This window comes from Colobus angolensis, unplaced genomic scaffold (assembly GCF_000951035.1).
Source record: "Colobus angolensis palliatus isolate OR3802 unplaced genomic scaffold, Cang.pa_1.0 Scaffold144, whole genome shotgun sequence".
Lineage (NCBI taxonomy): Eukaryota > Metazoa > Chordata > Mammalia > Primates > Cercopithecidae > Colobus > Colobus angolensis.
In genome coordinates this window covers 2,768,921-2,783,708 of record NW_012114533.1, presented here as the reverse complement: position 1 = coordinate 2,783,708, position 14,788 = coordinate 2,768,921, and the positions used below count along the sequence as shown (strand labels likewise).

General features: G+C 46.9%; 1 protein-coding gene across 2 annotated transcripts in view; it reads right to left on the bottom strand.

Annotated features, from left to right (window-relative positions):
- The window catches only part of SEC31B (SEC31 homolog B (S. cerevisiae)), a 47,457-nt gene that overhangs the window by 8,360 nt on the left and 24,309 nt on the right, over positions 1-14,788 (bottom strand). For both annotated transcript variants that reach the window (XM_011935536.1, XM_011935537.1), the window contains 12 exons: positions 14,023-14,122; positions 13,740-13,901; positions 13,062-13,196; positions 10,044-10,268; positions 5,370-5,444; positions 5,010-5,108; positions 4,553-4,652; positions 3,884-4,062; positions 3,528-3,654; positions 2,993-3,138; positions 2,118-2,291; positions 1,258-1,416 (listed from right to left, as the gene is read on the bottom strand). In XM_011935536.1, coding sequence (XP_011790926.1) covers positions 1,258-1,416; positions 2,118-2,291; positions 2,993-3,138; positions 3,528-3,654; positions 3,884-4,062; positions 4,553-4,652; positions 5,010-5,108; positions 5,370-5,444; positions 10,044-10,268; positions 13,062-13,196; positions 13,740-13,901; positions 14,023-14,122 — 1,681 coding nt within the window. The remainder of the gene's footprint in view (positions 1-1,257; positions 1,417-2,117; positions 2,292-2,992; positions 3,139-3,527; positions 3,655-3,883; positions 4,063-4,552; positions 4,653-5,009; positions 5,109-5,369; positions 5,445-10,043; positions 10,269-13,061; positions 13,197-13,739; positions 13,902-14,022; positions 14,123-14,788) is intronic.

The following is a 14,788-nucleotide window of genomic DNA, read 5'->3' as shown; positions in this document are numbered from 1 at the left end:
TAAGTTCTTTAGCACAGAATGCTAGGTCCTTAGTGATCTAACTCCTACCTGTTGTTCCAGCTTCATCTAACTTCACAGCCATAAATACCTGTGTTGCAGCCCCAGTTAAATATTAGTAATCCTCGGCCAGGCGCAGTGGCTCAAGCCTGTAATCCCAGCACTTTGGGAGGCTGAGACGGGCGGATCATGAGGTCAGGAGATCGAGACCATCCTGGCTAACACGGTGAAACCCCGTCTCTACTAAAAACTACAAAAAACTAGCCGGGCGAGGTGGCGGGCGCCTGCAGTCCCAGCTACGCGGGAGGCTGAGGCAGGAGAATGGCGTGAACCCGGGAGGCGGAGCTTGCAGTGAGCCGAGATCCGGCCACAGCACTCCAGCCTGGGTGACAGAGCGAGACTCCATCTCAGGAAAAAAAATATATATATATTAGTAATCCTCAAAAGGCCTCAGCTTACTCTTGCTTCAGTGCCTTTGTACATACTATTCTCTGTGCCTGAAACAGTCTTCACTTGCTCATTCCTTTGCCTAAAAACTTTTAATCTTTGAGACTCTGATCAAACCTCAGACTCATTCTGAAACCCTCCCTGGACTGCCCCCACAACCCCACCATACAGAGTAAACTGCTTTCATCTGTGTGATCTTATGGCCCCTTGCATACCCCAATCATGGTATTTATGAATTTTACTGTAGCTAATTTTTTTTTTTTTTTTTGAGACAGAGTCTCGCTCTGTCGCCCAGGCTGGAGTGCAGTGGTATGATCTGGGCTCACTTCAACCTCTGCCTCCGGGGTTCAAGCAATACTCCTGCCTCAGTCTCCCAAGTAGCTGGGACTACAGGCGTGTGCCACCACACCCAGCTCATTTTTTTGTATTTTCAGTAGAGATGGGGTTTTACCATGTTGGCCAGGATGGTCTAGAACTCCAGACCTCGTGATCTGCCCACTCTGGCCTCCCAAAGTTGGGATTAGAGGCGTGAGCCACCGTGCCAGGCCTACTGTAGCTATTTTTTACATTATCTATCTTTCCACTAGACTATGAGCTACTTGAGGGCAAGTATCACGATTTTTGCACCTTTATGTCCTAACAGCCTAGTAGTTCAATAAACAGTCATTTAGTATAAAAAAGAATTGAATCTATGTTCTACGGAAGTTGGGAATTTTCATCAGTTTTGTTCACAATATATTCCAAGTGCCCAGAACCACGCTTGGCACATAAATATTGTTGAATGAACAAATGAATTAACAAGTAAGGTCTTACCTGGTGAGAAGGCTGGGATCCCAATCTGTAAGATGTCTCTTTAGAGTGCGGGATAGCTCCCACAACAATCCGGGGGTAGGGAAAAGGGGGAGACTGTTGGCCCAAGACAGCAGAACCTTGGGCATGAAAAAGCCGATCTCTTAGCTGCTGAACTGGTGGCTATAGGTTTTAATGAGGAACAGTTGTGTCAAGAAATTAATACAATCAAGGTCCCTGGTAGCAGTCAAATTTCAGCTGATCCTCTATACCAAGCTTGTCCAACCTGTCTTATTTTGTTGTCGTTGTTCTGTTTTGTTTTGTTTTAGGTTTTTAGCAGCCTGAAGTCATGGTTTTTGGTTTCTGACTCTAGTGATAAGTGGAAAACAGGGATGAGGAAGGGGCTTTACTGGCCCAACCAGAAACAGAAACGAAGCACCCACGACTGTATTCTGACCCTTGGACACCCCCGCTCTATACTCTAGCCCCCTTAGAAATGACTCAAGGTTCCCGAATCCCTGCCAAACACTTGCATGCCTCCCTCCTTGCTATTCTTTCTGCTTAGAATGCTCTATATCTGCTGGTAAGCTACTTCTCTTTGAAGGTCCAGCTCAGCTGTTTTAACCATTGGGAAGCCTTCCTTGACTTCTCCAGGCAAAAATCAGTCCCTTCCCTGGACTCCCACAGTGCTCAGTATAAGCTTCTGTTATGGCGCTATAAGTCATCAACATCTGATCTTCCCCCAGTAGATTGTGAGGTGCTTAAGGGATTCCATCTTATCTATCCTAGAAGCTTCAGCATTAGCATAGTGCCTGGAACACAGAAGTGCTCAATGTTAGATGACTGAATGAAAAGGTTTGCTCTCTCCACATGGCCCCACTTACCTGAGCACAGTCACTGGGTAGAAAGCTCATGGCAGTGGCCAGGCTGCCCTGGGCTGCCAGGAGGTTGGCATACTGAGTGACCCTGTAGGTTGTGGCAGGGCCTGGGCTCACCCCATGAGGACCCCACAGTAGCTCCAAGCTCCTGTTAAGAACCATCACCTTCTCCATCAGGTCCTGTAAGGACAAGGATGAGGGTGGTAAGCCTTCATTGAAGCATATCCTGCTTTCTAAGTCCAGGTAGCTCATTCAGGGATCTCCTGCTATGGGTAGAGATGAGGGCACCTGGCCACACCTAGGTGAAGGCAGCAGATGATGACATGTAAGAACCTGACAGAGAAGGGTCACTTGGCCTCACCTCCCAAGCTGTTAGGATTGGATTTAACTGGACCCATGTGGTCTTAGATTTTGGTACATCTCTACCTCTTCCTTTTGCTTTTTTACCCTTTCTGCTTATACGTCACCAACCACAGACTCTGTTATACTAACTATTTCATGTGCGACTTTTATCTCTCCATGAGTCTGTGACCCCCACTTTCTGTGGTCACTTACAGAACGCCTGGCAGTTTAGATCCACAGAATTTTCTACAGTAGCTAATAGAAGGGCCAAGTCACAATTACTCAAATACTGAATACATCTGTAAAATCAAACCAGAAATAGGAAAAAAATTATAAAGACTAACACTGAAGCAGCTGCTGCTTAGTCTCCTCTGAGGGCACAGGAGAATATCCCAGACATTCAGGACCCTTCACTCCTCCCTAACACCGTGGTTCCAGCCTGTCCCAGAGGATCCACCTCTGCTAGCTCTGCACATCTCCACCACTAGCCTCCTAAGGGCCTGGTGTGGAGTGGCCAGTACCCTGCAGAGAAGGGGTACCTGCAGAGCCATGGGGGACAAAGCCTGGTGGCATTTTGCCCAGCACTCCACCAGCCGCTCCACACTCCCTGAGCACACATAACAGAGTCTGGCTTCAGAGGTTAGTGCCCTGCCGCCCTCCTGTTCCATGCGAGTTCCCAGCATGTCTGCAGAGAGAGGGAAATTTCATTAATGGCAGAGCTGGCCTGTGTGCCTGTCCTTCTCCTGTTTGGAAACAGGGAGAGGACCATGAGCCTGGAACAAGTAGCTGCAGTGGCTTTAAGACAACACTGAGACTCACCTTGCTGTACAGAGAAGGGGAAAGTTCTCACATCATGGTGTGACAAGACAAAGTAAACCAGGACAACAAAGGATCCCCTCTGAAAGTAGGGGCATGCGCTGTGGTCCCTGCCTCCTGGCTGAGCCAGATTCTAGCCCTGACAACACTGCCTGGCCTCCCAGAGCTCAGCTGCTCCTCCACCTCCCTCCTGCATGCATCCTTTGACCCCATGCTGGAGTCGCACCATTTCATCCTGAAGCCTGGGACCACACCTACCACAGAGCTCAGGGAATTTCTCTGTGCTTGAGTATGTCAGTAGCAAAGCCAGTGCCTCTCTCCAGTTCTTCAGGCTACAGGTACACACCACATCCTTCCAATTCTTTTGCACAACACAGGCTAGAAGCTGTAATAGGCAGAGAGGGAAAGAGGCCATCAGCCATCCATCCAGCATAGGCAGCAGGAGTCCTGCACAGGCCTCCTGTCAGAGCACTGAGTAGGGGCGAGGGTGAGGTGGGGGTGGTAGAGTAGAGAGAGGCAGGCAGATACTCAAACATGGGTCCCAAGATGTGGGTATCCACCTCACAAGGTCCAAGTAATCCCCTCCCTTCCTCTCCTGCACAACGGGCAGTTACCGAGGAGATTTTGGTTTTCTTCATGGCCAAGTAGCGCTCCTGTGTTTGCTTCAGGAGATCTGCACCCCCGGCCTGGGCCAGGATAATGGCATCAGCAAAGCGCTCCTCCTTCAGACACAGCTCCACAGCCGGACCCAGTTCCCCAAGCAGGAGAGCCTGGCTTAGGAGTCCATCAACATCTGCAGGCAGAAGCATCCCCTCTGCATTAGTTGCTCTCAAACCCTAGCTTCCTGCCACCTGCAAGGCCCACAACACACCCTCTATATCTCTATATCACTCAGCGTGCTTGGCTCCAAACTAAACCCTCAAGCTTCATTCCTTGGCAATAAAATGTATTTTGGTGCCCAGGTCTAAAGACAGGGCCCAAGACAAGGGAGGGAACTGATGCGGCAGTAGCACAGTGTGAAGTGTGCTTGATCACAGTGGGCAGGGCCACGGTCCTTTCAGCAAGGATAGAAGAAAATCTGTTGGTAGAAGGCCTTCCATAGGAAGGACCTATCCATGAAAATCTATAGCCAGAGAGAGCTCTAACTGGTAGGCAACTCACTCAGCATTTGAGATGGTGGGAGGAAGACATGAGGCAGGGGACAAGAAGGGACTCTCTCAAGTCCAAAACCTCCGGGCCCACCTAGTCCTAAGCAGAGACTCTCTCCCTCAGGGTCAGGGTACCTTTTGTGATGGGGATCTCCCAAGGAGTCATGTTCTGAGGTACCAGCTCATCAAAGAAGGCTGAGGAAGCACAGGCTTCCTCTGTGGTGTGTTTGGAGGCCTGTATGAGGGAGGACAGAGGTGACTACTTAGGGATGAACCCAGAAGACAGACAGAGAGCTGGCTTAGTAGCTCTGAGAGTTCTACTGTTTGGTCGTTAATGGGTAAAACTAAAAATATAGCCAGGTAAGGTTTGGGAAGGGCCATAGTTCACGGTTAAGACACAGCTCTCCACTTCTAGCCCAAAAGCTTAGGGACTCTGTGTCTCACTCTGGTTCTAAGAGAGTGAGGAGTCTGAAGACTTGTACAAATGCTAAGCACTTACAGAGAGCAATGAAAAGGGCCAGGAAGGGAAAGACACCCAAAAGGCAGGTTGCCTGTGTTACCCTAGGTCAGGCTGACTGGGCTCCTACCACACCTGACTGCAGAAGGCCTGCTGTCTGTCACTGTTGAGGTCATTTCCTTTGGGCTGAGGACCCTCACCTAGCCCCACGTCACTCTTCAACCATATGGCCACCTGCAGGGAGAGACCTATGAAAACCGCCCTTTCCAGCGAAAGATCAAATAAGCATTATCCTCTTTTCCGGCCACCATACCCCACCAACCGGACTCTCTAAGATCCCTGATCTATTTTTTCTGAGAAAAAAACAAACTCCAGGATGTAAAATGCTCACATATGCAATAAGGCCAGGAAGAGGTATTCTGAGATGGTTTAGTCTGGCAACATTCTCTTCTTCTCTTCAGCAAGTACATGTTTCTGATGTGAAAAGCAGCTTACCTTCTTCTGAAGCTCATCTTTACTGTATCCTAAAAGCTTTAGGAATTTCATTCTGGAGTCTTGCTCTAAGGTCACCTAAGAAACCAGAGAACACAGAAAAGATTCCATTAAATGAATATAAATGACACTCTTCCTACATGAAGCTGGGCATCTGTGCCAGTATACCTCCAAATACAGTTCTTTGTACTACTAGAAGTGTCCTCAGCAGTCCAATGCCATCTTTCCTTTTTCCCCCCGGATCTAACTTACTGATGGGCTATGGGCAGTGTTAACATAGCCCCTGCCCCTTGCGCATGAGAATTTGACCTTTCATTGTCTTCCTAGCTCTATTACCCTGGTAGTCTGGTGAGAGTAAAATATCAGCTGTTCCTAGGCGATATGCCTGTGATTGGTAACTTGCATCTGGACTAGAACTATGTAATCTAGAAATAATTAATGTGGACAACATGCTACGCATTTCCCTGATTGCAGTGGCTCTTGTAACTGGACAGATTCCTTGCAGGGACTCTGGAAGCTATGCTTTTAGAATTGGTACAAGAGATATTGGCTCTTGTGGGCAAGAAGCTTCTAAGTCAGGGCAACTTACGTACCTGCCTGATGTATATTTTCACTCCTTGCACCTGAGCTGTCTCTCGGGGGCTGAAGAAGAGACCGCTGAATTACTGCATGACTGCTGAAAGGACTCCCACAGAAGACATCTGCCTGACGCTACCCTGCTGCAGTCCCCATCCCATATCCTTCCGAGGAGACTGCTGCCAAGTGTAGCCTGCAGTAGTCTTGTGAGTCTAAATGTTTCTTTGAGAAGACCTCTGGTAGAAGTTGCACGGATAAAGTAAACCAAGTCAGCTTCCCATTCAATGTCCCAAATTACCAAGGAGCAAGCCTTTCTGAAGCCCCCGTAATCTTGGTTAGCTATCCCAGGCCCTTAATTTATTCCACACTGAACCATGATTTCTAACCATACCTTTCTTATAGTCTCTCTGGGCACCCTTCTCCTTCCATGCCCTTCCTTGGAAATGTTCACCACACCCAACCAGGAACCATCAGGATGGACAGCTCTTGGGTAGCTTTTAAACTAGAATGCCTGGCTGGGAGCAGTGGCTCACACCTATAATCCCAGCACTTTGGGAGGCTGAGGTGGGTGGATCACCTGAGTTAAGGAGTTTGAGACCAGTCTGGCCAACATGGTGAAACCCTGTCTCTACTAAAAATACAAAAATTAGCAGGGCATGGTGGCAGGTGCCTGTAATCCCAGCTATTTGGGAGGCTGAGGCAGGAGAATTGCTTGAACCCGGGAGGCGGAGGTTGCAGTGAGCCGAGATTACACCACTGCACTCCAGCCTGGGCGACAGAGCGAGACTCCGTCTCAAAAAAAAAAAAAAAAAAAAAAACAAAAAAATAAATAATATAAATGGGAGAATGTTGCTAAAAGGTACCACATAATAACAGCAAACTCTTAAATTGAAATTTGTACCAGGTATTGCTTCTGAGCCTTCCCATGATCAACAGAAACAACTTCTTGGCCGGGCGCAGTGGCTCAAGCCTGTAATCCCAGCACTCTGGGAGGCCGAGGTGGGCGGATCACTTGAGGTCAGGAGTCCAAGACCAGCCTGGCCAACAGGGTGAAACCCCGTCTCTACTAAAAATACAAAAACTGGCCAGGTGTGGTGGCAGGCACCTGTAATCCCAGCTCCTTGGGAGGCTGAGGCAGGGAGAATGGCTTGAACCCGGAAGGCGGAGGTTGCAGTGAGCCGAGATTACACCACTGCACTCCAGCCTGGGCGACAAAGGGAGACTGTTTCCGAAAAAAAAAAAAAAAGAAAAAAAAAAATGTTTATGGCAGAGGAGTCTGTCCTAATTTTGCGTGAATCAAGAAGAAAGCTGTGGGAATATTTTTAAACGACAGTTTCCTCTTGACAATTGTCCACAAGATTAATAAAGGAAGATTCTGAGTCCTTACCCTGTGGGACCGTGTTCTCATAACTGTCCAGCATTGTGTCTCTGTAGCAATCCTTTTGAGAGGCTTCTAAATAATTCCAGTATTTGGTCATATCTTCAAATGCTGTTGCTTCCTGAGACAACACTGGCTGCTGCCACAGGGACCATACAGTCTTGGGGCCTGGGATAAGGAGCAGCCTCAGCAGGACTGTGGAAGAGACGAGAGGGCATCAGGAATGAAGGCATGCAGCATAGAGGACTCTGAAAGCGAGTCAGGTGAATAAATGGAAGAAATAAGAAATAGGTCTCATATCCAACAAGATGAGTACAGCTTCATGGGTGAGGGAAAGGAGTTTTGCTTTCCTGGGGGGTCTGTTGGTCTGGCCAGTTTTGACACTGCCAGAGCTGTAGCCCGTGTATTAATATTTCCAGAATGAAGCAGAGTCCAAGTGAACTTGAGCACAGGCTTGATGACTCCTAACAGGGATGGCAGGATCTGTTTCCAATGGAAATATTGTGTCTGTGTACATGGAGATATGTCAGGAGATTATCCTGCAGAAAAGAGATACCCCAAATGGAGTCTACATGCCACTGTGATCAGATAATTCCTTAAGGGGAGAACTTGATACTCAGTTATCTAAACCAGGATTCCTTAGTTAGAACAGCCCTAAGACAGGATGGTGATGAGGCCAGGGGAGTTCATATGAGGACTGCAGGAATTCCAACAAGCTTCGGAAAACAGGATCCCAAGATCCCAGCTGGCAGATGCAGAGCGGAGGGGCAGGGCAGAATCCTGAGAAGCAGACAAAGATGGAAACTTTTCAAAGCTGAGCAAGAGTGTCAGTTAAGCGGGGCGTACTTCCAGGTCCCAAAGGTCCTCCACTAAAAGGTCTTCAAACTCCCTTCCTCAGCATTGCTGGTTAATCATGAATATTCCTGATTCTAAGACATTACTGACTGTAAAACCACTGACTCAATAACTTTCTTTTGAGAGGAAAAACAGTGTGTATTAAATGAATGTATTGATAAGACACATCCAAAATTTAAAATGTGAAAAATATGCATTTGCATTCTTTTTCTTTTTTTGTATTTTTTATAGAGATGGGGTTTTGCCATGTTGCAAAAAACCCAGGCTGGTCTCGAACTCCTGGGCTAAAGTGATTCACCTGCCTCAGCCTCCCAAAGTGCTAGGATTACAGGCCTGAGGCAGTGGGCCTGGCCAAAGCTATGCCTTGCAGAAATGAAGAAACTGCACATTTGCAAAATGTTCTTTACTCTAAGCCTGTGTTCAAGATCTTCTGCAAACTGACATTTTAAAGGCTCTGAAGCTGGGCACAGTGGCTCACGCCTGTAATCCCAGCGCTTTTGGGAGGCTGAGGCGGGCAAATCACCTGAGGTCAGGAGTTCGAGACTACCTGGCCAACATGGTGAAACCCTGTCTCTACTAAAAATACAATCTGAAGCTGGGCACAGTGGCTCACGCCTGTAATCCCAGCGCTTTTGGGAGGCTGAGGCGGGCAAATCACCTGAGTTAAGGAGTTCGAGACTACCTGGCCAACATGGTGAAACCCCGTCTCTACTAAAAATACAAAAATTAGCAGGGCATGGTGGCAGGTGCCTGTAATCCCAGCTATTTGGGAGGCTGAGGCAGGAGAATTGCTTGAACCCGGGAGGCAGAGGTTGCAGTAAGCCAAGATCGTACCATTGCACTCCAGCCTGATAAGAGTGAAACTCTGTCTCAAAAAAACAAAAACAAAAGCACCCAGAATGCCTTGTCTTATAGGTCCCTCTGTCCTATAGGTACCACTCTCTCCTTTGTTTAGCAGAATAAAGGCTGAACTCCTGACCACTCCCTCTCTTTCCCATCTCACCATTCCTGGAACTTATATCCTGCTTATGATAAAAGACTTATTCTTTTCTTCCCACATCATTTTCTAGCTTCACTATATAGTCAAGATCTTTCTCAAATACTCTTTCTCTTTGCTAACTTCCTGATGTCCACCTTCATACAGTTCTGCTATGCCTAAAGCTCAAATTTCAAGTCCCTCTCAGATGCCCTGGTACAAGCCCAATCCTTTTTGCTTTCTTCTATACAATTCCAAAAATTTGCACAATCATCCCACTGACTGACCAGTCAGCTACTTCCGTTTCTTCCTTCAGATCTCTCACTTGCTCATTTCCTTTGATAGGTATAGTGCTCTTCCTGGTGTCATAGGAAACTTTAAATTAAATGAGAACTGGAACTGAATCCACACCTCCAGCGTAGAGTGGCACCTGAACCCTAGGACCCACTCCAGGGACTTGCCTTGGGTTACCTGAAACCAACTCAAAGCCTTCTTATGACAACATGTCCTTCTAACTAATCTTCCTTTCTCTTCTTTTTCCCTTTCCTCCCTTTTTTTCTTCCTTCCCATTACCTTACCTGCCCTTTGGCATGATACCATGAAGGTCTTTGCCTTGGCTCTGATAAAGTACCTAGGACATCAGCAATAGTAGCAACAAAGGAAAACATCTGGTGTATTCCCCATCTTTCCTAGCCACTTCCCAAATGGCCTTTGAGCCTCCGGTAAAGAGTGAAGGTTTTGTGTCCCAATGGTAAGTACAGTGTGAGGAAAAAACTAATGGGAGTTAAGGCCTCTGTAATCAGTGTGCTTGTGCCTCTCCTGCAGTTGACACAGGTTGGAGTTCCAGGCTTTGGGGAGACACTTCTGAGCAGCTAGTCTTCAGGCTTCCTACCTTCAGGAACTGCCACAGCATCTTCTCACTTTGCAGTAAAGCTTGCTGGCTCTTGTTCTGACAGTAATTCAGTAGATTTCCTGATCGCAGGGCCTCTTGCAGCTCAGTTGATCGCATCAGGAATTCAGATTCTGTGGTGACTTGACTGATGAAGACTAGGCGGGGGCAAGGCTGTGGCACCAGCCTTGTGCTGGGGAGGCCAAAAGTAACCAGCTTCCCTCCAAACTGGTGAGGAAAAGCAAGAAGGGTAAAGGTTATACCTTCAAGCCAAAAAGTAACACTAAGTCACGTTCACAGAGAAGGCTATCTAATGGCTGACCCTAGGCTAGGAAATCAATAAAATAAGAGAGTTCCTGGCGGGGGTAGAATAGGATCAGTAATTTAATATTGAATGCGTCTCCCTACCAAAACCACTTCTGTACTCTTAGGACCACCCGCCTCAAACTTCACCACACAGTACTCACCTTCTGCTAACCTGTCCTGGTACCACCATTATCCCAGTCACCTGGGCTAAATACCTCAGCATTAGCAAAATCTTCATACCCCCTACACCCAAGCAACGACAAGGTCTTACCTCTTCTTGTTCACTGTCTTTCATGCAAGTGCCCTCCATCCTATTCCCAGTGCTAGTACACCAGATTACTAAAAGCCTTCTGTTCTTTTCCCTCCTCTAATTAAGCCTTAGACTATCCCCCTATTGCTTGTACCACCCTGCTGCTATTCAGGAGCTTGTGTGGTTTCACAAGGCCATAGGAAAGAGCTTAAGCTCCCTTGGCTGCAGTGCACAAACCTCTGCAAAATCAGGGCCAGACCTATCTTTCCCAGCATCTCTCTCCCTGCTTGTTTATTACAATTGCTCCACATCCCTAAAATGCCTGATGCGTTCCTGCTTCTGTGCCTTTACCCACACCATCCCCACCTAGAGTATCCTTCTCACCAAATTAGATGCCTTATATAAAGCATCTGGCACAAACAGGACCTAAACCATGTGGAGAACAATCCAGACTTGCCAGGCCATACCCCAGACAATACAATCAGAAACTCCGGGGGTGGGACTAGGCATCAGTAATTTTTGAATTATTCAGGTTATTCCAATGTGTATCCAAGGTTGACAACTTTTTTTTTTTTTTTGAGAGGGAGTTTCGCTCTTGATGCCTAGGCTGGAGTGCAATGGTGCAGTCTCGGCTCACTGCAACCTCCGCCTCCCGGATTCACTCGATTCTCCTGCCTCAGCCTCCCAAGCAGCTGGAATTATAGGCATGTGCCACCACGTCCGGCTACTTTTGTATTTTTAGTAGAGACAGGGTTTCTCCATGTTGGTCAGGCTGGTCTCAAACTCCCAACCTCAGGTGATCCACCCGCCTCAGCCTCCTAAAGTGCTGGGATTACAAGAGTAAGCCACGGCGCCTGGTCGGTAACTTTTTTTTTTTTAACTTTTACTTTGGGTTAAAAAAAAAGATTTCAATCCCATGCAGTAAATGTGCATGTTTCTTACATGGTAAACTTGTGTCATGGGGGTTTGTTGTACAGATTATTTGGGGTTGTTAACTATTGCTTTACTCCCTAACTATTCACCATTTCTTTTCCCAATATCCACCTCCTAATGAACTCGCCCAGTCAGAATTCTTACCTACCTTGACTTCTGCAGCACAAAATCTATACCACAGATTAGTGCTAAGCAAAACCATTTTAACTTTTGATTTGTATAGTACTTGCTCATTTTACAAAGTGTGTACATATATTCTTATTTGTGGTTCATGTTAATTTTCTGGGCAGGCATCACTATCCCTGTTTTACTGATAAGAACAGTTAAGTCCTGAGAGGTTAAATGAACTGTTCAAGGTTACCTAGCTAATAAATGACAGAGCTATGATAAGAATTCGGGCCTCTTGACCTCAGAATTCTTTACCTCCCCACTTCTTTTTCTTTTTAAGCTCACAGCCTATTGAATGTGTTAGTCTTGCCTCCCCAGTAAAACTGTTGGCTTTGAAAACAAGAACTTCTACTTTTATACATCTGTTTTCAATTCAAACCTAATAGTTAAACACTGTCCCAAGTGCTTCAGGGCCTTGCCATTCAAAGTGCTAGTCCTCAGACCAGCTGCAAGGGCATCAACTGGGAGCTTACTGAAAAATCACAATCTTGGGGCTTACTCTCGACTCAATGAACCAGTTTCTGAATTTTAATAAGATCCCCAAGTGATGTGGATGCACATTAAGAGTTTGTGAAGCACCGCTTTGGGGATATAAAAATTAGCAAGACATAGTCGCTATCCTTAAGGAGTCTATTACTTAGTAGGGTAATATGCATATATGTATATAAATAACTTTAGTATAGTTAGGACGTATCATTACCAAAGTATAAGTCTGTGAGATTATAGAGACAGGTTAATTTTGACTTGGGTTACAGACATGCATCAAGGAGGAGACAGTATTTAAGAGAGGGGCCTTGAAAGGCTGTGGTAGCATTCAATGGGCCCAGGAGAGAAGCTGAAGGTTAGGATACAAGCAGAGGCAGGAAGAGTTGAGGAGTTATTTACAAAACAGAAAGGAATCATATGTAACTGGAGCATAGAGAACATACGAGAATGAGATGGAAATGGAAAGGTAAGTGGAGCCCTGTGCACATTTAGCCTTGTCTATAAAGCAATGGGAGGCTCAAAGGTTTTGAACAGATAAATGACAGAATAAAATCTGTTTTTTCTTTCCTTCTTTGTAATTCCTTACTACCAGTCCAGATATGTAAGGGTTAGAGAAAACTGAGATGGAATCTCAGGCTATTTCTCCACAGCGGAGAGTTCTAAGGCAGTCAACTCCTTTTAGACAGGACTGGCAGAAGATACAGAATGGGTGAAGTGAAGAGAGGGAAACTATAGTAACTTTCTCCTTGAGAGGTAAAGTGGGATCCATTCTGAGACAGAGGCAGTGGGAATACGTCTCCTACAAAACTTAGCTCCATGCTGGGCACATGGTAGGCTACACACACACACACCCCCCTCCATACATCCATTACACTTACAGCAAATGAAACACCTGTTGGTGTTCTAATCCATTTGGGGGGTTTTTTCAGGGGAGGTATCAGTGATGCTTGTGCCACTTGCTCTGGCACCTGCAGTGGTGGGAGAGGCTGGCCTTTGCTGAAGGAAGAGGAGATCTGGGGGGAAAAGACACCTGCATCACCATCCTAAAGTGGCAGTTTAGTCAGGACCTCCACCTACAAACTCCATTTTGAGAGGAATCCTTGAGACACCCAGTTTGACCTAGAAAGGTCAGACTCCCATATTCCAGAGGATGGGGAAGTGAGGGGAGCGAGGGTGGGACTCCCATGCAAGTAGGCTCTGGAAAGACTACTACATTCAAAGTCTACAATGGAGTGTGACACAAAATGGATCTATAGGAGAGAGAAAGATAAGAGTCATACTCTTGAAATAACTGTCTCAGCAAAGGGGTCCCACTGTCCCTGAAATATTACAGGGCCCATCCAATAACAAGAGTCAAGGTGAAGGCCTTCTTCACACTGTGGCAGAAACTGACATCCTTTTCAGAAGATGGGCACCAGAGCAAAGGTGCAGCCCTCCCAAACCCTGGGCCCTGTTCTCCCAATCTCCAATAGTCCCTGCTTCTCAGGCCATATGTCTCTCTCCCACAAATAGAGACAGCCCCTTCCCTCCAGCATTCTCTCCCAAGCCCTTCAAACCTTGTCAGCCAGTCTCATGTGCTGGACTTCCCAGCTCCTACCCATCACAGAGTACAAACTGATCCAGCCGTCAAAGGAGGCAGCAGAGAACACTGAAGGGTCCCGAGGGCACCACTGCACTTCAAAGCACCAACTGTTCTGTGTTGGTAGCTTATATACCACCTAGTATTAGGGAATACACACCATTAGGGACAGTCCATGACACCCAAAACACATGGCTGCAGCTGAGATTCTTCTACCCTTTCTCTCCCACCCCAGCATACCCACAGAAGGGCCAGCCTACCTCACTGCTCTCCAGGTTCCAGCACAAGATCTGGCTGTCCTTAGCACTAGTGAGCAGCAGTTCAGCATCAGCCTGGCTCCATGACACTGACAAGATCCCCCTAAAAAGGTAGGGAAAGAGGAACTAGCCTTTGTTGAATGCCTACTATGAGTAAGGTGCCTTATATGTCTTTGATACATTTTATAGGGCATATCAGACCATTCATGCCCTATAACATGCATGGTCTGATATTATCTTACAAATTAAGAAAATGAGGTTTTGAAAAATTAAGTAACTTTCCAACAGTTACAGAGTCAGAACCCAAACCAAACCTCAGAGCCTGTGCACTATGCACTGCACTACTCTGCCTCTCTTAGATCACTGCAGGATGGCCTGCTTCTTTTCACTAATTAGAGAGTAGAGATTATGAACCAGTATGAATCACACAAACACTCATCCCTATGGGTGCTTTAGCCCAGGAGGTAGTAAAGACCTAACCATCAAAAGTCCCCAAGGAGGCCAGACACAGTGGCTCATGCCTGTAATCCAAACACTTTGGGAGGCTGAGGGGGGAGGATCACTTGAGCCCAGGAAATTGGGGTCACAGCAAGCCTTGATCACGCCACTGCACACCAGCCTGGGTGATAGAGCAAGAACTGGTCTAAAAAAATAAAAGTCCCCAAGGATATATAAAGGCAGCACGGTCCTTTGGTTAGAAAGCACAGATTGTGGGGCCGGGCGCGGTGGCTCACGCCTGTAATCCCAGCACTTCGGGAGGCCGAGGCGG